At 39.7% G+C, this 24,623-nt stretch overlaps 2 protein-coding genes across 6 annotated transcripts in view; one reads left to right on the plus strand and one right to left on the minus strand.

The window, feature by feature from the left end:
* Aunip (aurora kinase A and ninein interacting protein) lies at positions 1 to 22,088 on the plus strand. The gene is made up of 3 exons (XM_074080947.1): positions 1 to 178; positions 17,075 to 17,210; positions 19,361 to 22,088. The coding sequence occupies exons 1-3, from the start codon at positions 101 to 103 to the stop codon at positions 20,197 to 20,199; spliced, it is 1,053 nt and encodes a 350-aa protein (XP_073937048.1). The 5' UTR covers positions 1 to 100; the 3' UTR covers positions 20,200 to 22,088.
* The window catches only part of Mtfr1l (mitochondrial fission regulator 1 like), a 12,846-nt gene continuing 9,503 nt past the window's right edge, over positions 21,281 to 24,623 (minus strand). For 4 of the 5 annotated variants that reach the window (XM_020158728.2, XM_020158727.2, XM_020158729.2 and 1 more), the window contains exon 7: positions 21,281 to 22,259. In XM_020158728.2, the coding sequence (XP_020014317.1) occupies positions 22,154 to 22,259 (106 nt within the window). In that variant the 3' untranslated portion in view covers positions 21,281 to 22,153. The remainder of the gene's footprint in view (positions 22,260 to 24,623) is intronic. The other variant, XR_002212054.2, reaches the window with a different exon arrangement.

Genomic DNA, 24,623 nt, shown 5'->3' on the forward strand with positions numbered 1-24,623 from the left:
GCGCGAGATTCGAACAGCCGCGGAGCCGGCGCAAGCCGTTCCCTGAGGCGTCCGGTGTGCGGCCCGCGGGAGCTTTGCTGGCCTGGTTTCCTCAGTCGCCATGAGGCGGAGTGTCCCCGAGGAGGAGGCGTGTGGCGTGTGGCTGGATGCCGCGGCTCTGAAAAGGCGGAAAGTGCAGGTGGGCTAGGGACTTTGGGTTTACGAGGGAGGAATTTGGGGGGCACCTGGAGGTGATGGAGACGAGTCCGTGACCGAAAGAGCAATAGCTTCGGGGACTCACAGGCGAAAGGAATTGAAGTCTGAAGGAGGGGTTGCGGAAGGACGGGGTGGGCTGTGGAGGGACTTGGAGGGGCTAGGGACAGGATTTGGAGGTAGGGGAGGTGGTGAGGTGAGAGCTCGCCAGGACGCTAAGTGCCCCCTGCCAGAGAGTACTTAGAGGCTGGAGCAGGGAGAGATGGTGCCTCTGGCAAATTGGGGAATCGTCACCCCGGCGCCATGATGTACCCAGCCTGCCAGGTTGCAGATCCTCTGCTTGTCCAGAACTAGTAAGTTTGGGCAAACAGAAATAGGAAATAGGGGAAGGGGAGCTGGTCTAACTCATGATGAGCATCCGCTGGGTCCCACACACTGTAAGAGGCGTTTAATATGAATTGTATGTGTCATTCCTTTTTTTTTTTTTTTTTTGGTGGGATTGGGGTTTGAACTCACAGCTTTACAAGTGTAAAGCATGTGCTCTACAGCTTGAGCCACACCTTCAATTCATTTTGGTCTGGTTGTTTTGGAAATGGGATCTCTCGAACTATTTGCCTTGAACCTGGCCTTCAACCGAGATCCTCTCCATTTCAGCCTCCCAAGTAGCTCGGATTACAGATGTGAGCCACTGGCGCCCTGCTGTGTCATTACTTTTATTAGGAATGAGGGAACTGAGTAACCCAGGTTCACCCAACTAGGAGGGGCTGAAAATCACACCCAGGTCTGCTACCTAAGCAAGGTGCTCTTTAGTCATTGCAAACAACCAAAGCATGAGATGATTGTTGTTTATTCAGCCTGTTATGCTGGGCATTGTGCTGGGTGTTTTAGATATGTTATCTTGGTAGAACAACTAACTCTATGGTTGATAACACAGTGAAATCCATTGAATACATTAAAAAGTGTACAATGCTTAAAATAGACACCAAGGGCAGGATTCTTGATGTCATGTTGCTTACAGGTTTGTTTGTTTGTTTGTTTGTTTGCGGTACTGGGGTTTGAATTCTGGGCCTTGTGCTTGCTGGACAGGCCCTCTACTGCTTGAGCTATGCCCCCAGACCTTGCCTAGTCTTAAGGGGGAAGAAAAGCAATGTACAGATAATAACAATACCTAACATTTGTTAAGTGCTTACTATTTGTCAGGCACTTTGCTAGGATTTACCCACCTTATCCATAGCAGGTACTCACTCAATCAGTGAAATATATTCTGTCATTATCTTAGTTTTATAAATGAAAACATTGAGGCTGGGATTTAAAATTTACTCAGGTAAGCAGGTGTTTAAGCTAGTTCTGATTGTTGCAAAGGCCAATACTCTTAACCCATCTCTAGGCAGAAATATGGTATGTCCCAATAAATGGTCTCAAGGGAAATGTGGTTTGCCAGACCAGAAAGATTACTACTGACTTGGGGTTATCAAGGTAGATTTAACTGAACAGGTAGATGGAGACTTGAGATTTAGTTTGAGCAGTAGTCTGAAGGTCGAATGGTTAACCTAAGTGTCCAAACCATAAATGAAAATCTTTTGTAGGTGGCTACAACCTTCTGAACAAAAATCAATGGAGGACCCTTAAAATAAAAGGCATCTTACACATTTATAGGTAACTCACTGATGTGCTACATAATCTAAATGTATAGAATGTACAAAGAAACATCTCCCTTGTACAACTAATTATCTTTCCCTTCTCAAAGGCCTGGACTTTCTTTCTTTCCAAAGACATTTCATGTTTGCATAGCAAATGCATCTTTTTGCTTCCTTATCAATAGCAGCAATATTTGGCAGTTTGCTTTTTTCACTTGTTGCTCATTTATGGATCATGGGTTTTTTTTTTCCCCCCACAGTATTAGGGATTGAACACAGGGCTTCACACTTACTAGACAAGTGCTCTATCACTTGAGCCATGTCCCCAGCCCTTTCTTTTTTAAGTTTGTTTTTCGATAGGGTCTTGTGCTTTGCCCAGGCTGGCTTTGGACCAGGATCCTTCTACCTCTACTTCTGGAGTAGCTAGGAGTACAGATGTGATGTGCCCTATCGTATCTGGCTTGCTTTTTGAGATGTGGTTTGTTGCCTGGTCTGGCTTCAAACCATGATTCTCCTCCTTTCCTCCTCTCTAGTAGCTGAATTCATGCCACCATGTCTGGCCCTCTGGTGTTTCTTCTAAGAGCTTGAATCGCATCACGAGGGCCCCACTCTCATGACCTCATTTAACTTTAATTACCTCCCATCAGCTCTATATCCAAATACTATCACACCAGGGGTCAGTATCAGCCTATGAATTATAGGGGAATACAGTTCAGTCCAAAGTAAGTATATTTACCACTCCCTTATTGATGAAAAGATGTCTCCAATCTTTTGCTATTAAAGACACTTCAATAATGGAGAATGTTGTACACATCATATTTTTCATGTGTGAATACATCTGTAGGATGAATTTCTAAAAGTGGAATTGCCCAGGTTAAAAAAAAAATGTCAGATATTTTAAAATTAAGAATATGAAATACATAACTTTGATCAGTAAATAAAAATTCTCACTCCAGGTGCTGGTGGCTTATGCCTGTAATCCTAGCTACTCAGGAGGCAGTGATAAGGAGGATCCCGGTTTGAAGCCAGCTGGGGCAAATAGTTCCTCTTCCCACTTGACTTCTGAACAGAACTGTCTGCTATTTTGGGGAGGATGGGGAGCGGTCACTTGTAGTTTATCCAGTAAGACAATTAAGGCCTACATTTGGAGTGAGTTTGCATCTCTCCCGGTCTCACTACCCATAAAGGAGGCAGCCTTGGCTTCATTATTTAGGCTGTGGTGCAGAGGATACTGGATTTGTTTTCACTTTTTTAATTTAAAAGGTAATATATGTTTATAAAAATAGTATAGAGTTGTTAAAAAAAGAATGCAACTACTGTTAACAATTTGGTATTCTTCAAGATAGTTTATGTGTGTAAATAAGTACAGTAGTCCTCTTATTTGTAGTAGATATATTCCAAAGCCTGAGACCTCAGAAAGCACTGAAACCTATATACACTGTTTTTTCCTGTACTTGTATACCTATGAAAGTTAAGTTTATAAATTAGCCACAGTAAGAGATTACCAACAATAATAAAATAGAGCACTTATAACAATATACTGTAATAAAAGTTATGTAAGTATGTTTTTTTTCTCATCTGCCACAGGGAGGGTAGCATATGCAGTGTGGATGAATTCACTGGAAAAAGGAATGAATGAGTCACATTCTGCTGGAGCAGGATAGTACAAAATTTTATCATATTATTCAGAATGACCATTTAAAAGTTAAGAATTGTTTATTTCTGGAATTTCCATTAATATTGTTGGGCCTCCGTTGAGTGTGGATAACTGAGCAAGATCTTTTTGTTTTTGCAATTCCTGGAATGGAACCCACGTCCTTGCACATGCTAGGCAAGCGCTGTGCCACTGATCTGTTTCAGCCCTGAGTGTGGGTAACTGAAACTGCAGAAAGCAAAACTTCCAATAAGAGAGACCTACTGTATATACATTTGCTTCCCTTATGTATGGGCCTACTCATTTATCACTAAATATATGGTAGAGAACTTTCCATATGAGGCCTACAGGTTTTAATAGGGGATTTTTTTTTTTTGGCAATATTAGAGTTTGAACGTAGGGCCTTATGCCATTAGGCATGTGCTCCTCCACTTGAGCCATGCCCCCCAGTCTTGAGATTTTTTTAATTTACATCGTTTTCAAAATTTTTATTTTAACTACTCTTCCTCTATGTTAAAACACTAAAAAACATTTCTAACAAGTTTTTTTTTTTCTATACATTAAAGAGGTAAAGGGTTGGCAGAGTGGCTCAAGTGATAGGTGCCTATCAAGCACAAAATATGAATTCAAACTCTAGTACCACCAAAAAAAAAAAAAAAAAAGACAAAAAGATTTAAGATGTGATTTATATATTTGCTGGTTATAGTTGTATTTAAAAGTCAAAATTAAAGAAGTAATTTCTATTTTATCTTTACTTATAATACATTTAGTTTCTTACTCTTGAAATAAGTAGTAGAGAAGGAAAAATGACTGAAAGAGAAATGGAAATGTAGTTTCGAGGCCAGCCTTGCTGGAACACTGAATGTCAGCTTGATATTTGACAGCTTTACTGACATTCAGTCCATCGGCAGGTTCTTCAGACTCTGCCTTTAAATGTGTTTAGAATCTTATTTCTCACTGCCCCACCTCTACCCATGTGAACCTGAATGACCTTTTGCTCACTGTTAAAATTAATCCCATCTCCCCATAAAAAGCCACAATCTTTTTAAGGCCTATGAGCACCGTCTGGCCATGCTTGTGCTCTTACTAAACCTTTTAGACTTCTGGTCCACCTCTCTGTTTCACTCTGCCCCAGCCTCACTGGCTTTCAAGTAAGCAAACCTCTCCTTGGCGCTCTTGACTCCTCTGCTTGAAATGCATAGGGATTAGATAGTCACATGTTCTATTCCTTCATTTGTTCAAATATCAATTTACCAGTGAGCTCTCTCTTAACCACCATAAAATAATGACCTTTCCCTTATCCCTATGCTCCATACTCCCCCACTTCCTTATTCTTCCTGTATTTTTCAACATAGCACTTGTCATCCTTCATAATACCATATGCAGTGTATTTCCTTTTTCATTTATTGTCTTTTTTCTCCTACTAGAATGAATGTTCCATCAGGTAGTCCTTCAAACAGTGTCTGGTACTCAGTGAATACTTATTGAATGAATCCATTAATGACCTAATCCATCTGGGCTTTGCTTTCTCTGTTAGAGTTGTCTCACTCTGGTGAAAGGATAAGTGGAAGGACTTTGAGCTTTCTAGGGTATTAATGAACTGGAGACCTAGGAAAATGGCAGTTTAAAGTATATATTTAACAATCCCCCTTTCTGATATTTATTGAAAATGATTTTTTAAAAATAGGGTTCGTTTCATTGAAACTGAAAAGGTTCAATAAAAATACTGAAGCCCAAGATAGCAGCACTGTTACCATCTGTACTGTAAGACTGAGAAGGATCTATAAATATAACTTAAAAATGTTTACAGTATAGTGAATTTTTATAATTGTATATGCCTTGGCAGCCATTTTAATTATAAATTGGACTTTCTCTTGCTGGGCACCAGTGGCTTACGTTTGTGATCCTAGCTACTTTGGAGGTAGAGATCAGGAGGATCGAGGTTCAAAGCCAATCTGGGCAAATAGTTCGAGAGACCCTATCTTGAAAAAAATCCTATCACAAAAAAGGGCTGGTGAAGTTAGTCGGGGTGTAGACCCTGAGTTCAAGCCCAAGTACTGCAAACAATTAAAAAAAAAATTGGACTTTCTCAGTACCAGAAGCAGGGCCAGTCACCCTTTTACATAGCTCTATGCCTAACTCCCTTCCCCCTAGTTCATGGATCTCCCTGTGTGTGGTCTTCAGGCATGTCACCTGGGATCAAGGGTTCAGGAATAATTAACTTTTTTTAACTTTATTATTTTTATTATTATTGTTATTGGTGCAGCGCTAGGGGTTGAACCCAGGGCCTTGTGCATGACAGGCAAGTGTTCTACCACCGAACTACATCCCCAGTCTGCAGGATAAAATCTTTATCTCCGTCTTGGGTCTACTAATCATTGGAGATACTCTGAATCTTAAAGATCCTAAATTTAAAACAGTATGTTCTTTGTGCAGTGACTTACGGTTTGTAAAACCTTTTACATGTAGCATTTCACTTACCTTCTCAGTAACTTTATGAAGGAGGCAAGATTATTTTACATTTTATAGATGAAGGAATTTAAGTTCAGATGTTTAGAGATTTGCTTAAGATAACATCAGAGTAAACACAGCTCTGAGACTTGATCTTCTTTTTGTATTTCCTCCTTCTCTTTCCTTTTCCTCCTCTGTTTGTTTGTTTTTGAGGTGGGGAGGGTACGCTAGGCAAGTGATCTATCACTGGACTACACACTAGACCCTGATTCCAGGTTTTGTTTGTGACTCCGGGTTTAATGTGTCTTTTTCATAATATGTAAGATGTCCTCAGACAATAAAAAGATAAAGATGGTTCCACCTCTAGCATCAGAGAACAAGTGTCCAAATACCACAGTCCATACATGCCTTAGAAGCATGAGATTGTTTTATGGGCTTAAAAAAAGAAGAGATTACACTTTACTGTGGGTGAAGAAGTGTGGTGATTTTAAAATATGTCCGCAAATTCTTCAGTGCTTCTCCCTTCAGAAGATGTAGCCATACCCTGCACAGCTAATGTATGATAATAAAAATGCTCTGAGGCCCACCAGTGGCTCACGCCTATAATTCTAACTACCCAGGCAAACAGTTCTTGAGATCCCATCTCAAAAGTACGCAACAGCAAAAAAGGGCTGGTGGAATGGCTAAAATGCCTGCCTAGCAAGTGTGAGGCCCTGAGTTGAAACCCCAGTACCACCCCAAAAAAAATATATGTATGACCTAAGGGCTAGGGGCATAGCTCAGATGCACAAGGCCCTGAGTTCAAACACTGCAAAAAAAAGAAAAAAAAAAAATATATATATATAAGGAAAATTGTGTACTACAGACTGATTGTGGTTACATACTTCTGTTAACAATGTAGCAGCGTCCCATGGGTTTCAGGGAACTACTCCTGGAGGGGCGTAGTGGGAATGTGCTGGAGGGATTCCTCCTCCAGTACATTTCAGTCGCGGCACATTCTTTCTCCTAAATGAGCACAGTACTCCGTTTTCTTTTACGAGACTGTCATCTGCTACTGAGAGGTTCACATGTGGTCATGGCTGTATTGGAAGTAGTTAAAATAAGGGAAAGCTTAAACAGATCTTCACTAAGAAGTGCTTATTCGGGGAAAAAACTGATGGACAGTAAGTGTACTAAAACATTGTAATACAATGACTTGGCATCCTTGTACTACAGTTGTACATCCATTGTACCATGGTGACCTCTGACATCCCATAAGTGAGAAAAATCTCATTAGTAGGAAGCCCATTTTATGACAAAGTAATGCTAGTGTGTGTAGACATATGGGCTCTCCAATTTAGGAGGTATGATAACTTGAAGAAATTTGATTTTTGTCTTCTCCGTTTTCACTTTTCATTAGGTTTAAAGGAGAACCAGTGCCAGATTGTTCTGAAAAGGAGCCTTGTAATAATTTTCTGATGTTAGATTACTTGGAATGAAAACCTTCGCATTACTCAGTGGATGTACCCTCCCATCAATGTTTTGGGCCTTATGTGTTACTCAATTATAGTAACAGGAGCTTATCTTAGCTTGATCACATTATTAAAAAAGCCTCAGTGTTTTCTCACAGCTTTGTTGATGTATTATAAATGTAATGAGTAGGTGTATATAAAACAGAAACTGGAATCTATTCTTCCTGAATATCTGCCTTCCTAAAATATTTATTGAATCTAGTTCCTATTATGTATGCTATCTTAAGTATGTGGAAAATAGAGGGGGGAAAAGTATGTGGATCAAATGTTGATTCTAAGATTTTTGTAGGGCGATAAATGGCAAGTTCAGAAGAGGAAAAGACTTCATGTGGCCTTGGGAATCAGGGGTGCTTGGGTCTATGCTAAATTATCCTGCATCTCAGTTTTGGGTGTAAAAAAGTCTCTTCTGTGTGAGACACAGAAGTGAGGACAGTGGAGGCCATGGGGGGCTGGTGTATAGCTGAGAGTGTGTTATGGAATATGTGAAGGGTTTTTGGAATGGAGTGAAAGGTAAACTGGAATCATTAGTGTGAACAGTCTGAGTCTACACTTTATGCCCTGAGTAGTAGAGAAACAATATATGGATGTTTTTTGAGTAAGATGATAGTTATAGCTGTCCTTTAAGAAGATTAACCTAGAAACTGCTGTGGGATCAATTGAAGTAGGTAATGAGTGGGGGCCTGACCCGTTAAGAGACTGTTGTCATAGTCTCTGGCTGTCATCATAGGGGCTAGGTAAGAGAGTTTATGAAATGAGACCCTGAACTAAGGTAGTCTGTCATTAGTTCTGTAAGTTTGGAGAGTTTTGAGGCACATTTTGAATTAAGATAGTCATACATCACTTAGTGATGGGGACTTCATTGTTAGGTGATATTGTTTTTAGGTGATCTGGTCTTTGTGTGAATCATAAAAAAGTATGACACAAACCAAATGGTACAGATCAGTCATTCAACATAGCCTGTTGATGCAATCAGAAGGCAGGTAAACAAAAGATGTATTGATGCTTCTGCTAGTATAACCTGGTATACTGTTTTACTGAACACCTTATTTTTTTCATAAACAGAAGTTTACTAATGATGAAAATATATAAACCAGTTTACTTTATCATTATTATCAGGTATTACATACTGTTCTTAATTCTATGTGCTGTACTTTTATACTACTGAGTTGTTTACACCAGCATCACAAATAGGAGGAATGTGTTTTATTACAATGTTGTGATAGCCACAATGTCCCTATGGAGCTCATAACTACACTTTGTTACTAATTTAACAGAGGTGCTTTTGGAGATGCTCAGTGAAGCTTCTCTTGGTCAGACTCCTGAAATGGTCCTCCTTGAGTGCACTTGTGCCACAGCATCCTTTCAGCCTAATTTGATGAGGCATGACAGTGCTGTTAGGTTTTTCGTCCCAAATGTCATCAAATTAATGTTGTGAGAGACTAAAAAAGGAGAGGGGTCTTGGTGAAAATATTGTCAGTGACTTTAGAAGTGGGAAGAGAATGAGATAGGCCCTGGCAAGTGTAAAGGAAGAGGTGGCATGATAAAAATAGCATTTTCATGTTTTCAAGCAATGTCAGTGTACATGGAAAATGAAACTTGATACAAAATTCAAGACCAAAGTAATTTATGAAAAAAAAAGGAAGTTGAATGAAATTATGTCCTAATCTTCCCACTTCTCGGCCTTTTAGGTAAGCACACGTGAAAATTATGTACTAGTTTTGAAGGACAAAATGAATCACAAAAGGGGAATTAAGTTGGTTTGAAGTAAAACTTTAACACAAACTCATAAATTAAAAGAGATTAAATAGCATGAGGGTTCAACAGAATTTAAGTGCTGTAGATGTGTAAAGACATTTTCTCAGCTAGACGCCAGTGGCTTACACCGGTAATTCTAGCTACTTGGGAGGCTGAGATCGGGAGGATCAAAGTTCAAGGCCAGCCACAACAAATAGTTTATGCGTCCCCTATCTCAAAATAACTGGAGCAAAATGAATTGGAGGCATGGCTCAAGCGGTAGAGTGCCTGCTTTGTAGGCACAAAGCCCTGAGTTCAAACCCCAGTATCACACAAAAAAAAAAGATATTTTCTCATTTCTCAAAAAAAGTGCCAAAACATGTCACAAGAGAACCTTGTTTATATATGTGGTTTCTTTTTTTTTTTTTAATGGTGCTGGATTTGAACTTGGGGCCTCACCTTTAGCAAAGCAGGCACTCTGCCCCTTAAGCCACTTTACCAGCCCACAAAGGGTCCTTGTAATAGCAAGAATGAGGGTCATTTTTTCCTTTTACCGTTGTCAAAGAACACCATGCATGTGATATTCCAAAGAACTATGGAGTCTTTGGTTTGGAGGATGCATTTCTGTAAGTTAAGTTCTCTCAGGGTTTTTTTTTGTTTGTTTGTTTGTTTTTTTTGGTACTGGGGTTTGAAGTCAGGGCCTTCACCTTGAGCCACCCCACCAACCTTTTTTTGTGAAAGGTTTTTTGAGATAGGGTCTTGTGAACTATTTGCCCAGGCTGGCTTCAAACCTGATCTCTGCCTTCTGAGTAGCTAGGATTACAGGTGTGAGCCATCCATGCCGACCTAGCACTCAGAACATTTTTATAGGGTAAGAATTGTTAATATCAAGATTAGTGCTTACTAAGGGTTTTAGTCCTGCAGGAATGTGATGCCTATTAGGTAGGCTTTCTTACATTGTATAGCGTACATGTAAAGAGTGCCTTTATTTTGTGTCAAGGATAATCAGCTGAAGGACTTTGTACCTGAATCTCTTGCCATTGCAGAGGACCTGTTCCCAGAGTCTTAATACTCCCCTGAGATAAATGTAGATCCATGAAACCCTGGGTATTCTTTTTTGGGGGAGAGGGGGCTGGGACTGAGGTTTGAACTCAGGCCTTCATGCTTGCAAAGCAGGTGCTCTATCACTCGAGCTACACCTCTAGTCCATTTTGCTCTGATTTTTTTAAGATAGGATGTCTCAAAATATTTGCCCAGGATGGCCTTGAATGAAGGTGCTTCCAATCTCAGCCTCTGAACTATCTAGGATTATAGGTGTTAGCCACTGGTGCCAGGCTCCCTGGGTATTCTAACAGAGATGTTAAAACAGTATCATTTCTAACATCACTCTAACCTAAGGAAAAAACTTCCTTAGCTCCTGCCAAGTATGGCCAATTTGGTAAAAAGCTTTATTCTGAGAAGTTTTGTTAACTGAGGTCTTAACTATTAATATCCTTTTTTCTCTTTGAAGCAGTAAACTTTACCAGGACAGAGTCTGTTTTGTTCACTGTGTTTTCAGTCCCATGATATAGATACTCAAATATTATTCACATTATTTCACATATCTAGAACATGGCTCCCATAAAATTTGAAGAGCCATGTGTGAACTTGGACTTTATTATAATGTGTTGACTAGTTTCCAAGAGTGAGCACCTCGAGAGAACAAGGTAGAAATGTGTAGCATTCTAGTTTGGGGAATCATGTATTACTTCTATCATACACTTTATTGGTCAGAGTAGTTACAGACTTCTTCCAAAGTTCAAGTAGAGGAAATTACCTCTCCACTGATAAAAAAGTGTAATGGTCACATTATAAGGAGAATGTGTTAATGGAAACTCTTGTATTGTCCATCTTTGAGAAAGATAATGTTATAGTTGTTTATAGTTTTCATCAAATTTGGAAGTTTTTGGTCCTTATTTTAAGTATATGTTATCTCCCTCCAGCCTTTTTTAACATTTTTTTGAGACTGATTATATGTATGCCTTATAATCCCACAGATGAAGACTTTTATTCTTTTTCAGTTTTGTTTCATTTTGGATAATTTGTATTGCTGTGTTTTCAGGTTTAATTATTTAGTCTCTAAATAGTCTGTCATTAAGCCCATCTAGTGAATGTTCATCTTTTCCTTCCTTATTATGATACTTTTTCCTTTAAATCTCTAAGTATATTTGAAATAACTATTTTAAGTTAGTTATTAACTTGTCTGCCAATTCTGTTGTCTGACCTTGCTGGGTGTTTCTCTTAACTGACTCTCCTTTGCTTCCATTATAGATGTTTTCCAGTTTCCTCATATGTCGAATTTATTGCATGGTAGACATCATGAATGCTACATTGTGTGTCTGGATTTTGTTGTCTTTAATATTGAAATTTGTTTTGGCAAGTGCTCTCAGTTTGGTATTTTCAAAACTTGCTTTTAAGCTTTGTTAAGGTAAGTTTGGGATAGGTTTTGCCCCAGGTCTAGTTTAGCTCTACCACTTGAATGCCTCTGGCGTTCAAGGTCATCACTCTCTGCTCTGAGTAGTGAGAACTCAGAAGTCCCAGCCTTGTGTGAGCTCTTGGAACTGTTTAGCTTGCAATTCCAGCTTGCAGTATCTTTTTTGCCTAGCCTTGTGGGGTTTCTCCTAACACAGGTGTAGCTCAGTATTCAGTAATGAACTGACGGGATCTCTATGCAGATTTCTGAAGGACTTTCTTTGAGCTCCAAATCCCAGTCTCAATTCACTCAGTTTACAAAGCCTGCAGTGCTCTGCTTGGGTATGCTTTCTGATCTGGAAAGTGCTTCAGCAGAAAGCTAGGGTGATCTCAGGGCTCACCTCACTTGTTTATCTTTTCTACATTATTTTAAAATTTGTTTTTTTTAATGTATCTTTGGTCTAGTTTTCAAGTTGTATATGGTGGTGAAAGAGTGAGCTCCATATTAGCACTATCAGTTGAAGTATGAATTTTACATCCAGGATTTTCTCTTTTTTTTTTTTTTTTTTGTGGTGCTGGGATTTGAGCTCATGGTCTTGCATGTGCTAGGCAGCCACTCTGCCACTTGAGCCTTACCTCCAGCCCTTTTTGCTCTAGTATTTTTCCAGTAGGTCTCCCGTTTTTGCCTGGGCTGGCCTGGATCCTTTTACTGACGGATGACAGGTGTGCACTGGTACACCCAACTTATTGGTTGTGATGGGGTCTCACAAACTTTTTGCTCATGCTGGCCTTGAACTGCATTCTTGATCTTGACCTCCTGAGTATCTGAGATTATAGGCATGTAATTACTGTGCCCAGCTGTTCTTCCTTTTTTAACCACTTAAAGTGCCATTTAGATCCGAATTAAATGAAGTCAGCTCTGAGCCAGAATTAATAACTTGGAGCCAGGTGAGGTGATACAAGCCTGTAATGCTCATAATAAGCAAGAGAAAATAATAAATCACACTAAAAAAGATGAGACTATATCTATAGTTAGCTGACAAAAACTTCCTAAATGCCTATCTTCCTGTTTGACACTCTAGTGTAAAAAGGCCTGAGATGTAAGTGTGGTAGCACTGGTGCTGTTTCATTGCTCCTCCTCTTAATAACAGCCTGCTGTATTATACCATGCATTCTATCTGATCACAATGCAATAAAACTAGAACTCAACAACAAAAGTAAAGACAAAAACATGCAAACAGCTGGAAATTGAATAACTCATTACTTAATGAACAATGGGTCACTGATGAAATAAAAGAGGAAATTAAAAGGCTCCTGGAAGTTAGTGAAAACGAAAACACAACCTACTGGAACCTATGGGACACAGCAAAGGCAGTCCTGAGAGGAAAGTTTATAGCCATGAGTGCATATATTAAAAAGACTGAAAGATCTCAAATCAATGACCTAATGATACATCTCAAACTCCTAGAAAAACAAGAACAAGCAAATCCCAAAACAAATAGGAGAGAAATAATAAAAATAAGAGCTGAAATCAATAAAATAGAAACCAAAAAAGCCATACAAAGAATTAATATCACAGAAAGTTAGTTCTTTGAAAAAATAAGCAAGATTGACAGATACCTGGCAAATCTGACTGAAATGAGGAGAGTAAAAACCCAAATCAGTAAAATCAGGAATGCAAAAGGGGCGATAACAACAAATACCATGGAAGTCCAGGAAATCATCAGAGACTACTTTGAGAACCTATATTCTAATAAATTTGAAAATCTTGAGGAAATGGACAGATTTCTAGATACTTATGATCATCCAAAACTGAACCAAGAGGACATTAATCACCTGAATGGATCTGTAACACAAAATGAAATTAAAGCAGCAATCAAGAGTCTCCCAAAAAAGAAAAGTCCAGGACCTGATGGATTCTCTGCTGAATTCTATCAGACCTTTAAAGAAGAACTGATACCAACCCTCCTTAAACTGTTCCACGAAACAGAAAGGGAAGGAAAACTGCCAAACACATTTTATGAAGCCAGTATTACACTTATCCCAAAACCAGGCAAAGACACCTCCAAAAAGGAGAACTATAGGCCAATCTCCTTAATGAACATTGACGCAAAAATCCTCAACAAAATAATGGCAAACCGAATTCAACAACACATCAAAAAGATTATTCACCACGACCAAGTAGGCTTCATCCCAGGAATGCAGGGATGGTTCAACATATGAAAATCAATAAACGTAATAAACCACATTAACAGAAGCAAAGACAAAAACCACTTGATCATCTCAATGATGCAGAAAAAGCCTTTGATAAGATCCAACACCATTTCATGATAAAAGCTCTAAGAAAACTAGGAATAGAAGGAAAGTACCTCAACATTATAAAAGCTATATATGACAAACCTACAGCCAGCATTATACTTAACGGAGAAAAACTGAAACCATTCCCTCTAAAATCAGGAACCAGACAAGGATGTCCACTATCTCCACTCCTATTCAACATAGTACTGGAATTCCTAGCCAGAGCAATTAGGCAAGAAGAAGGAATAAAAGGAATATAAATAGGTAAAGAAACTGTCAAAATATCCCTATTTGCAGATGACATGATCCTATACCTTAAAGACCCAAAAAACTCTACTCAGAAGCTTCTAGACATCATCAATAGCTACAGCAAGGTAGCAGGATATAAAATCATCATAGAAAAATCATTAGCATTTCTATACACTAACAATGAGCAAACTGAAAAAGAATGTATGAAAACAATTCCATTTACAATAGCCTCCAAAAAAAAAATCAAATACCTAGGTGTAAACCTAACAAAAGATGTGAATGATCTCTACAAGGAAAACTACACACTTCTGAAGAAAGAGATTGAGGAAGACTATAGAAAGTGGAGAGATCTCCCATGCTCATGGATTGGTAGAATCAACATAGTAAAAATGTCGATACTCCCAAAAGTAATCTACATGTTTAATGCAATTCCCATCAAAATTCCAATGACATTCATCAAAGAGATTGAAAAATCTACTGTGAAATTTATATGGAAACACAAGAGGCCACGAATAGCCAAGGCAATACTCAGTCAAAAGAACAATGCAGGAGGTATCACGATACCTGACTTCAAACTATATTACAAAGCAATAACAATAAAAACAGCATGATACTGGCACAAAAACAGACATGAAGACCAGTGGAACAGAATAGAGGATCCAGATATGAAGCCACACAACTATGAGCAACTTATCTTTGACAAAGGAGCTAAAAATATACGATGGAGAAATAGCAGCCTCTTCAACAAAAACTGCTGGGAAAACTGGTTAGCAGTCTGCAAAAAACTGAAACTAGATCCATGTATATCACCCTATACCAAGATTAACTCAAAATGGATCAAGGATCTTAATATCAGACCCCAAACTCTTAAGTTGATACAAGAAAGAGTAGGAAATACTCTGGAGTTAGTAGGTATAGGTAAGAACTTTCTCAATGAAACCCCAGCAGCACAGCAACTAAGAGATAGCATAGATAAATGGGACCTCATAAAACTAAAAAGCTTCTGTTCATCAAAAGAAATGGTCTCTAAACTGAAGAGAACACCCACAGAGTGGGAGAAAATATTTGCCAACTATACATCAGACAAAGGACTGATAACCAGAATATATAGGGAACTTAAAAAACTAAATTCTCCCAAAACTAATGAACCAATAAAGAAATGGGCACGTGAACTAAACAGAACTTTCTCAAAAGAAATTCAAATGGCCAGAAAACACATGAAAAAATGCTCACCATCTCTAGCAATAAAGGAAATGCAAATTAAAACCACGCTAAGATTCCACCTCACCCCTGTTAGAATAGCCATCATCAGCAACACCACCATCAACAGGTGTTGGCGAGGATGCGGGGGGAAAAAGGAACCCTCTTACGCTGTTGGTGGGACTGTAGACTAGTACAACCACTCTGGAAAAAAATTTGGAGGCTACTTAAAAAGCTGGACATCGATCTACCATTTGATCCAGCAATACCACTCTTGGGGATCTACCCAAAAGACTGTTACTCCAGAGGCACCTGCACATCCATGTTTATTGCGGCACTATTCACAATAGCCAAGTTATGGAAACAGCCAAGATGCCCCATCACTGACGAATGGATTAAGAAAATGTGGTATTTATACACAATGGAATTTTATGCAGCCACGAAGAAGAATAAAATCCTATCATTCGCAAGTAAATGGATGGAATTGGAGAACATCATTCTGAGTGAGGTTAGCCAGGCCCAGAAGACCAAAAATCTTACGTTCTCCTTCATATGCAGACATTAGATCAAGGGTAAACACAACAAGAGGACTGGACTCTGATCACATGATAAAACGAGAGCACACAGGAAGGTATGAGGATAGGTAAGACACCCAAAAAACTAGATAGCATTTGTTGCCCTCAATGTAGAGAAACTAAAGCAGATACTTTAAAGCGACAGAGGCCAATAGGAGAAGGGGACCAGGAACTAGAGAAAAGGTTAGTTCGAGAAGAATTAATTTAGAAGGTAATACACATGCACAGGAAATCAATGTGAGTCAACTCCCTGCACAGCTATCCTTATCTCAACTAGCAAAAACCCTTGGTCCTTCCTATTATTGCTTATACTCTCTCTTCAGCAAAATTAGAGATAAGGGCAAAACAGTTTCTGCCTGGTAGCGAGGGGGTTGGGGGGGAGAGGGAGGGGGGCAGGGGGAAGCGGGGAGAAATGACCCAAACATTGTATGTACATATGAATAAAAGAAAAAAAAAAAACAGCCCGCTGTTATGGAATGCTTTCTGTGTGCCAGGAATGGTGTCTTTCGTGTGAATTAATTCACTAAATTTTCATAACTGCCATATGGGATAGTGCTACTATTATCCCATCCCACACTTGAGAGTGAGATTAAGTAGCTTTCTTATACACAGCTAATAAGTAGCAGTGGCAGAATTGGGATCGATTTGAACCCAAGCTGTGTGGCACAGAAGCCATGCTCTTAACCACTGTGTAACTACTTGAAAACTATTGAAAATGGATCAACTGCTGATGTAGAATCATTAATTATCCTTAAATCTAAATAGGAGTGCTTGTCTTTTTTTTTTTGGTGGGACTGGCGTTTGAACTCATGGCTTTGCACTTGCAAATCAGGAGTGCATTGTCTTTGGATTCGTTTCAGCAAATGTTTGTTTAGTTTGCCTGATTTTTACTGGTAAGCAGAAAGGTTGGGCTAGGGTTGAATATGTGAATTCTAAGAAAAATAACATCAGGATGGCAGGAAGTGGCAAGAGATGATGTCCAGCACAAAAGACCTAGAGAATACTATGAGTGGAGCCCAAAGGGTCCAGTATGGTTCCAAGAGTCACTTGTGTTAAGTTTACTTTCCTGTTTGGCAGAGAACCTAGTAATAGTTCTATTATTGTTTTTCTCCCCCTTCTCAGACACATTTAATCAAACCAGGCACCAAAATGCTAACACTTTTTCCTGGAGAGAGAAAGTCTAATTGTTGTCAAAGAAGGATTCCATCTGCAGGCATTCGACAGACCAGCATTGCTTCTTTCTTCACCTTACAGCCAGGTATGGTAACATCTGGGAATGCTTCATTGTCCAGGGAGCAAAAAAAAGAGTGTGTTCACTTCCTCCTCATTGGAACATTTATGAGAGGTAGTGAAACCAGTATATTATGTTAAACTTCCCTGATCTGTTGTGTTATAAAACACAGGAAATCATCACCTTTTGAAAAGCAATATATGCATGCTTTTACAAACATACTTTGCAGTTCTGTTTTGCTCAGCGTAATAGTCACTATTTGTATTCCCTGATAGAGCAGTGTGGGAAGCTGCTGCGAGCAGGCTGGAATTTATAGAGTGGAGTTCCTACCAGTTCAAGTACATTGATAGGAGTGCTCTGACTCTTGGTGTGATTCAGGATTGCTTTGTATCAACTTTTTTTTTTTGTAATACTACTGTTTGAACTCAGGACTATATGCTTACAAAGCAGGCACTCTACCACTTGAGCCACTCCACCAGCACTTTTTTGTGTTGGGTATTTTAAAGATAGGGTCTCATGAACTATTTGCGTGGACTGGCCTTGAACTGTGATCCTCCTAATCTGTGCCTCCTGAGTAGCTAGGATTATAGGCTTTTTTGTATAAACTTTTAATGTGCACTCTCCTGCCCCAAAACAAAATTTAAACACTCTTGGACTTTATATACTAGGGGGAGATTTTTTTCAAAAATACCTTTTCCAATTGCAAAGTCTGATATGTTATAGTCTACATTGGATTCTTAGGTAAAAATTGAGAATTCTCATACAGCAGTTTTTACAGAACTTTTTTTTTATTGGAGAAGGAAAGGAAATCCGTTAGTCTGCTTTTTTGTAATTAGATCTTGGTGTAATTTGGGTAGTGTGAGAATCCCATGTCATTCATCCTTAATGCAGAACAGAATCTGTTCCACTTCTGATAACATAGGCTGGACATTAGGTAATTTTGTTTTAAGTTATTGTTCTTCCTACCGGTTGATTTAGCATCCTAATAATGTCTTCACTCACTTTCTCATGAAATGTTTGGGGATCGGTAGACCTATGTTCTTCAACTGTCACCAAAAAGTTGGATGTTTAATGTGATATTTGAGCTATTGTGTGCTGAGCATGTTTTTCTTTTTTTTTTTTTTTTTTTTGGTGGTACTGGGGTTTGAACTCAGTGCTTTGGCACTTGCTAGGCAGATGTTCTACCACTTGAGCCACGCCTCCAGCCCCCAAGCATGTTCTTTAAGGGTAACATTCAGGAGCATGTATTTGGCCAGGATCACACTTATTAAGAACCATAGTAAATAAAAACAAAAGCAAAATTATTGTGTCCTATGTTAAACAAACCACATAAATTAAAACTGAGCTAGAAAAGTAGGCTGTAGTCTAATCATATGCCATGGTGTTTTTCTTTTTTTTCCCAGTACTGGGATTTGCACTTGTTAAACAGACACTCTACTATGATATGCCATTTTTGACTATTAGGTAGAGAGAGACCACAGGAAATATTTACATATTTGAGTGGGGAGAATATAAGATCTATGAGGGTTTTTTTTTTTTTTTTTTTGGGTGGGTGGGGTTGTACTAGGGTTTGAATTTAAGGCCTTGTGATTGCTAGGGAGGCGCTGTACCACCTGAACCATGCCCAGAGTCCTTTTTTGCTTTAGTTATTTTTCAAATAGGAGTTTTTTTGTGGGGGGGTTGTTTGGTGGGACTGGTGTTTGAATTCAGGGCTTTATGCTTACAAAGCAGTCACTCTAGCCCTTGAGCCACACCTCTGGTCTGGATCTTGTTTATACCCAGGTTGCTCTGGACCATGACCCTCCTAGTTAGGCTTCCTAAATAGCTGGGATAACAGGTGACCATTACTGTGCCCAACCTTTATGGGTTGAGATGGTAGCTGGAGAACTTTTTGCCTGGGCTGGCTTCTAACTGTAATCCTCCTGGATCTCTGCCTCCCAAGTAGCTAGGAATCAGTTCTGAGCCACTGCACTGTGCTAAGATCTATGTTTTTGAAACATTATTACAAAGAGAATAGGGATATTGAAAACAGGAAGATCAGCTACAGAGTAATTTCAAAGTCTTAAAACTCCTGCACTAGCTAGTAATAGTAGCCATTACTGATTTCATAAAAAGGCAATTAAATCCTACTTGGCAGTTTTCCAACAGATGATATTTGTCCACTCCTGTTTTACTAGGAATGACAAATGGAGGTAACCAGAGAAGTGTTTCGTCTAATATAGAAAATCAGATGAACAAGAAGTCCAAGAAAGACGTAACTCAGCTAGACCATTTGATCCAGGATTTGGGGGATGAATGCATGGCACTCCCTTTGGCCACTTCAACCCCTGCAGGCATTCAGGTAGCTGGACTTTCTCTTCAGCCTCTTCAGACTTCTGGCCACCGCAGTATGGAAACCCCATTTTTAACAACAATGCTGTCTTTGCCCCAAGACACCCTGGTCTGTGCTGGAGAAAGTAAAGCCTTTACCCAGAACTTGGAAAGTGCTTGTTTATTGGACCCAAAGAAGGGCATGAGGGAGTCTCCCAGGAAAAGGAAATGGCTTCATGGATGTAGGACAAATTATCAGGGTAAGGAAGGACACATTAAACCACCCTGGGGTAAATGCCATCAGCCCCTGGACAAAGGTGAATTGGAAAGGAAGATATCTGCCAAAGAAAACAGGCAGGCCCCCATTTGCCTTCAAACTTACAGGGAATCCTGGAGTGGAGAAAATACAGAATCAGTGAAACAAAGCCTCCGTCCTTTTTCTGTATTTTCCTGGGAGAGTGAAAAAAATGACAAGGACTCCTGGAGTCAACTTTTCACTGAAGATTCTCAAGGCCAGCGGGTCATTGCCCACAACACTAAAGCGCCTTTTCAAGATGTAACTAACACCACGAATCAGGATTTAGGGCACATTCTTGACAGCCCTCAGGCTCTGTGCCAGGATCTGCCCATTCAGTTACATCTACAGCCCAACTTGCTCTTTACCCAGGACTCTGAAGGTAATCAAGTTATGAGGCACCAGTTGTAAACATTTATATGAGGGTTTGGTTCTTAAAGTACCTTAAAATGGCAGAGATGTAGGAAAATATCTTGTAGGGTGAGGGTGAGGGTGTGGGGGGATAATGAGGGTTTAGGTGGGAAGTTGGTATGTGATAAAGCTGTTGTCATTATTGAGCACTTTCTTTGCGTAAATAAAAGCAGGAAATCAGTGCCATTGGTTCAGAAAGTGTAATTGGCATCATGCTTGTTCTCTGAATGAGTCTATGCTAAGTGCTGAGGATGCAGGGTGGAAACAGCAACCTCTACTAAAGAACCTGCTATTCAGTCTGCCCAGAGCCATCTCTTTGCCCTTTCAGATGCCTGGCCAGGTTTTTGCTTCTTACAAAGTTCTTTTCATCTCTAGTATAATCTCACCCACTCAGCCTGAGTTTAGGATCATTATTCCTGACCCACTTTGAGAAATAAGGCAAATCTCTCCAACCTAGGTGTGTGGCGGTGGGGGAAAGAGAGAAGGAAAATTGTGGTAGTTTTATTCTTTTGTACTTATTTTTGTGGTAACTATACTACATTCTAAAGTTATATATTTTGTTTAAATATCTTTCCCTAAAAAAAACCTGAGCTATGTAACAATCTAGATATGACTATTATTCCTCTTCCACAAGGTGGGAGGGAATCCCCTTTGTAAAACTATGAATCCAAGTTAACGTTCTGATGGTAGTTAAAATACTAATTCTATTTTTGAAAAAGCAACTTTTTAATAATATATTTGTTATTACTTTGTGCCCAACCTGATAGGCAGTCTAATTTGGCCTGTGGTCTACTGACCACATCATGTTGCAGGTGTGGTACTTGAGGTCTAAACAACCTCTGGGGCAAATGCAAGTTATCAGATAGAACTGCTTTTGGGAGTTTAGAGCACAATCTCTTTGGAAAGAAGGAATAAATCCCCTCAGGAAGATTTCTCTTGTTAAAGGACAGGACTTTTACAAGGAAAGAGGGGAAACCAGGAGCCTGTTTAAAGTTCATCTACCTTAAAATTAACTGGAATTCTGTACCCCAATGGACACTAAGTGATCCCAACTCTAGAATGGACAAAGAAAATACACTACTTCTCCAAATCCTTCATTTAATGTCAGATAGTGCTTCAATCCAAACACAGAGTATACATACCATAGGAAAGGGCCCAAGGGCATCTGAGTCATGCATGATGTAGTAGGTCCAAACCTTAGCCCAACCCAGAGGAACAGTCAGTCAAGGGCCTGGAAGAAGGATGGTATGCTCATTCCCCTCCACATTTACCTTTCCTGCTGGACTTAAGTCCATGGAAGTTTTCATTCAGTGGAACTTGAGGGCCCAGGGCCTTAGAGGGTAGATTTGGTTGTACAGTATTATAAAATATGTTTAAGAAAAAACAGCCCAGGCCTCCTAGCAGTAGCCCAAGTATTGGCTGGTCCACGGGCCTGACCTCTACATCTAGACCAGGAAGTGGTGATTGCTGGGCATTGGTGAAAGTTTGTGATGGAGCAGCATAAGATCTTCCCTGCCCTGTGAACATGTACATAAACACATAGCCCCTTCCCCTCAGCCCTGTTCTGCTGCAAAGAAGCTGAGAGTGAGTAAAAGGTACACACAAGGTGTCCAGTGAGACCAGTTATTGGGTCTAATGCAATGAAGTAAAGTCATTCATTTGGGACCTATTTTCACACTGGGGCAAGGAAAAGCAAGAAACCTGTACTTTACCCCTTAAATGGAGACACTCCACCCTCCACAATTACCTGTAACAAATGTCTCAGTCCACAGGCCTTAGCTTTTGCTAAGATTGAAGTATGAGAAACAGCAATCCAGTCTTTCAGTCCAAGCTCTAGTTATCAAGACTGTTGCAGAAGATTTCAAACTGAGAGGCAGAAACATCTGCAGTGAGGAAGGCAGCTATTGAAGGAATTCCAGGAGCATGAGACTGAGTTTTGCAGAGCAGTGTGCTGTCAATTTCCTTTTCTACTAATATCCTCTTCCTTCAGAGCAAACTTCCTCCTTAGGACCTCTGAGATAAGCACGGCAGGGTCTTCCTCCTTTATTAAACTCCGGGTCCTGGAGACACAATAATAGCTTATAGTTAGGGAGTACTTGCTCTGTCCTGGGCAGTGCTCTGTGTCTGAATCCTCACATCAGTCTTGTGAGGTAGCTGCTATTACAAGTTCCTCTTACCTATGGTAAATTGAAGCACAGACTGGCTTGCATTTTGCCCATAGTCATTAGTTTTCTAACGAGCAAGTGGTGAATCTAGACTTTAAAACCAAGCTAACTGGTTCCAGATCTCATCTCCTAAAGAATTTTACTATTTTTTTATGGGTAAAATACAGGACCATCAACTTGTTGAGGTTGGCCTCTGATGGCTAAGCTTCTGCACCCACCCTCAGACCCTATCTTTTTGTGGAAGCACTTCTCAAGAGAGTTTTCAGTGGAAGTGACTGATGACTCAGCCATTCTGACCCTTACTAGTTCTAGGGAAAAGTTGTGCTGAAAATATCCTACTCCGCTCCCCACCTCTGAGAAGAGCTGATATATATTTTTTTTTAAATAAGACATCCAAAATAATAGCAAAACATTCACATTATGAAGAACTTGGAGGGAATAAAATCAACTCCAGATTGGTGTAGGCTCAAACTACCTAATGTGCCACAGAAGATACCTAAAAAATAGTTGTCTGAAATTGTAGTGAACTTAACATGCATCCTTTTTTTTTTTTAATTAGGATATATTCATTGTACAGGGAGGATTCACTGTGACAATTTCAAATATGCTTATATCATACATTGGTTAGATCCTCCAACCATCTCTCTCCCTTGACCCCCTCCCTGCCCCACTTAAAGCAACTGCAAGAGGTTTCATTGTTGTATTTCATATAAATATGAAGTCCAACAACAATACTGCCCTCTCCTTAATCACACATCTTTTTTTTTTAATTTTTATTTTATTCATATGTGCATACAATATTTGGGTCATTTCTCCCCCCCTTCCCCTCCTACCCACTCCCTCTCCCTCCCTACCCCCTTGCTACCCGGCAGAAACTACCCTGACCCTATCTCTAATTTTGTTGAAGAGAGAGCATAAGCAATAATAGGAAGGACCAAGGGTTTTTGCTAGTTGAGACAAGGAAAGCTATACAGGGAGTTGACACGCATTGATTTCCTGTGCATGTGTGTTACCTTCTAAGTCAATTCCTCTCGAACTAACCTTCTCTAGTTCCTGGTCCCCGCCTATTGGCCTCAGTTGCTTTAAAGTATCTGCTTTAGTTTCTCTGCGTTGAGGGCAACAAATGCTATCTAGTTTTTTAGGTGTCTTACTTATCCTCAAACCTCCCTTGTCACATTCACATCTTTACGAAAGTGTTTTTTACTGGCCTTTAGGCAATACAGAAAGGTCAATATTGATTATTAAGCCTAGAAAGTAAAAACAATTGCCTTTGTTCTGTCACATTTCTGAACCTTTGCTAACTGGGCTACTTTCCTATTCTTAGTCATTGACCTAGGTCCTTTTATTACAATGTAGAAAATATCCCAGAACGTAAGTGGGAGGAGGGGGCTTGGCAATAAGGGTCTTGAATCCAATTTGGTCCAAGAGGCAAGTAAAAGAAGTTTGACAGTCAAATCTATAAAACACTGTGACCAGAAGAAAATGGTACAAGGCAGACCAAAAGAAGATAAAGCATAGCCAGCACAGTGGCTCACCCCTGTAATCCCAGCTATCTGGAAGGAAGATATGGGGATGATTGTAATTTAAGGCTAGCCTGGGCCAAAAGTTTTCCAAACCCCATCTCAACCAATAAAAGTTGGGTGTGGTGGTATACACCTATCTTTCCAGCAATTCGGGAAGCGTAACTAGGAGGATCAGAGTTCACGTCTTCCCTGGGAATAAGTGTGAGACCATATTTAAAAAAAAAAAAAAAAAAAAAAAAAAAAAAAAAAACCATCAAAAGCAAAATGGGCTGGACACGGCTCAAGTGCTAGAGTGCCTGCCTAGCAAGCTTGAGACCCTGAGTTCAAACCCTAGTACCACAAAAAAAAAAAAAGATGATGAAGTCTTAGCTGAATATGGGGATGTAAGAAATCAAAGAACTGTGGTCAATACCCAGATGAGGAAGGTCAGAAAAGTACCTTCCCTAAAGAACAATTACCAAGAAGCAATGAGGTAGTCACTTAGCCTTATCTAGCTCTTGTTGGGTTTTTTTTGTTTTTTTTTTTTTTTTTGTGGGACTAGGGTTTGAACTTGCTTTGAATATGCAAAGCAGTTCTACTGCTTAAGCCAAACCTCCAACCATTTTGCTTTGGTTATTTTAGAGATTGGATGTCATGGACTATTTGTCTCTAACTGTGATCCTCCTGATCTCAGCCTTCCATGTAGCTAGGATTACATGAACCACCAGTGTCTGGCTTCCTTGTCTACTTTTTGCGG

Source organism: Castor canadensis, chromosome 7, assembly GCF_047511655.1.
Source record: "Castor canadensis chromosome 7, mCasCan1.hap1v2, whole genome shotgun sequence".
In the NCBI taxonomy this organism is placed as follows: domain Eukaryota; kingdom Metazoa; phylum Chordata; class Mammalia; order Rodentia; family Castoridae; genus Castor; species Castor canadensis.

Coding starts and splice junctions, on each gene's coding strand:
- Aunip (XM_074080947.1), top strand. CDS start 101: ATGAGGCGGAGTGTCCCCGAGGAGGAGGCGTGTGGCGTGTGGCTGGAT. Junction 179..17,074: donor TGAAAAGGCGGAAAGTGCAG/GTGGGCTAGGGA, acceptor CCCCCTTCTCAG/ACACATTTAATCAAACCAGG. Junction 17,211..19,360: donor TTTCTTCACCTTACAGCCAG/GTATGGTAACAT, acceptor CTGTTTTACTAG/GAATGACAAATGGAGGTAAC.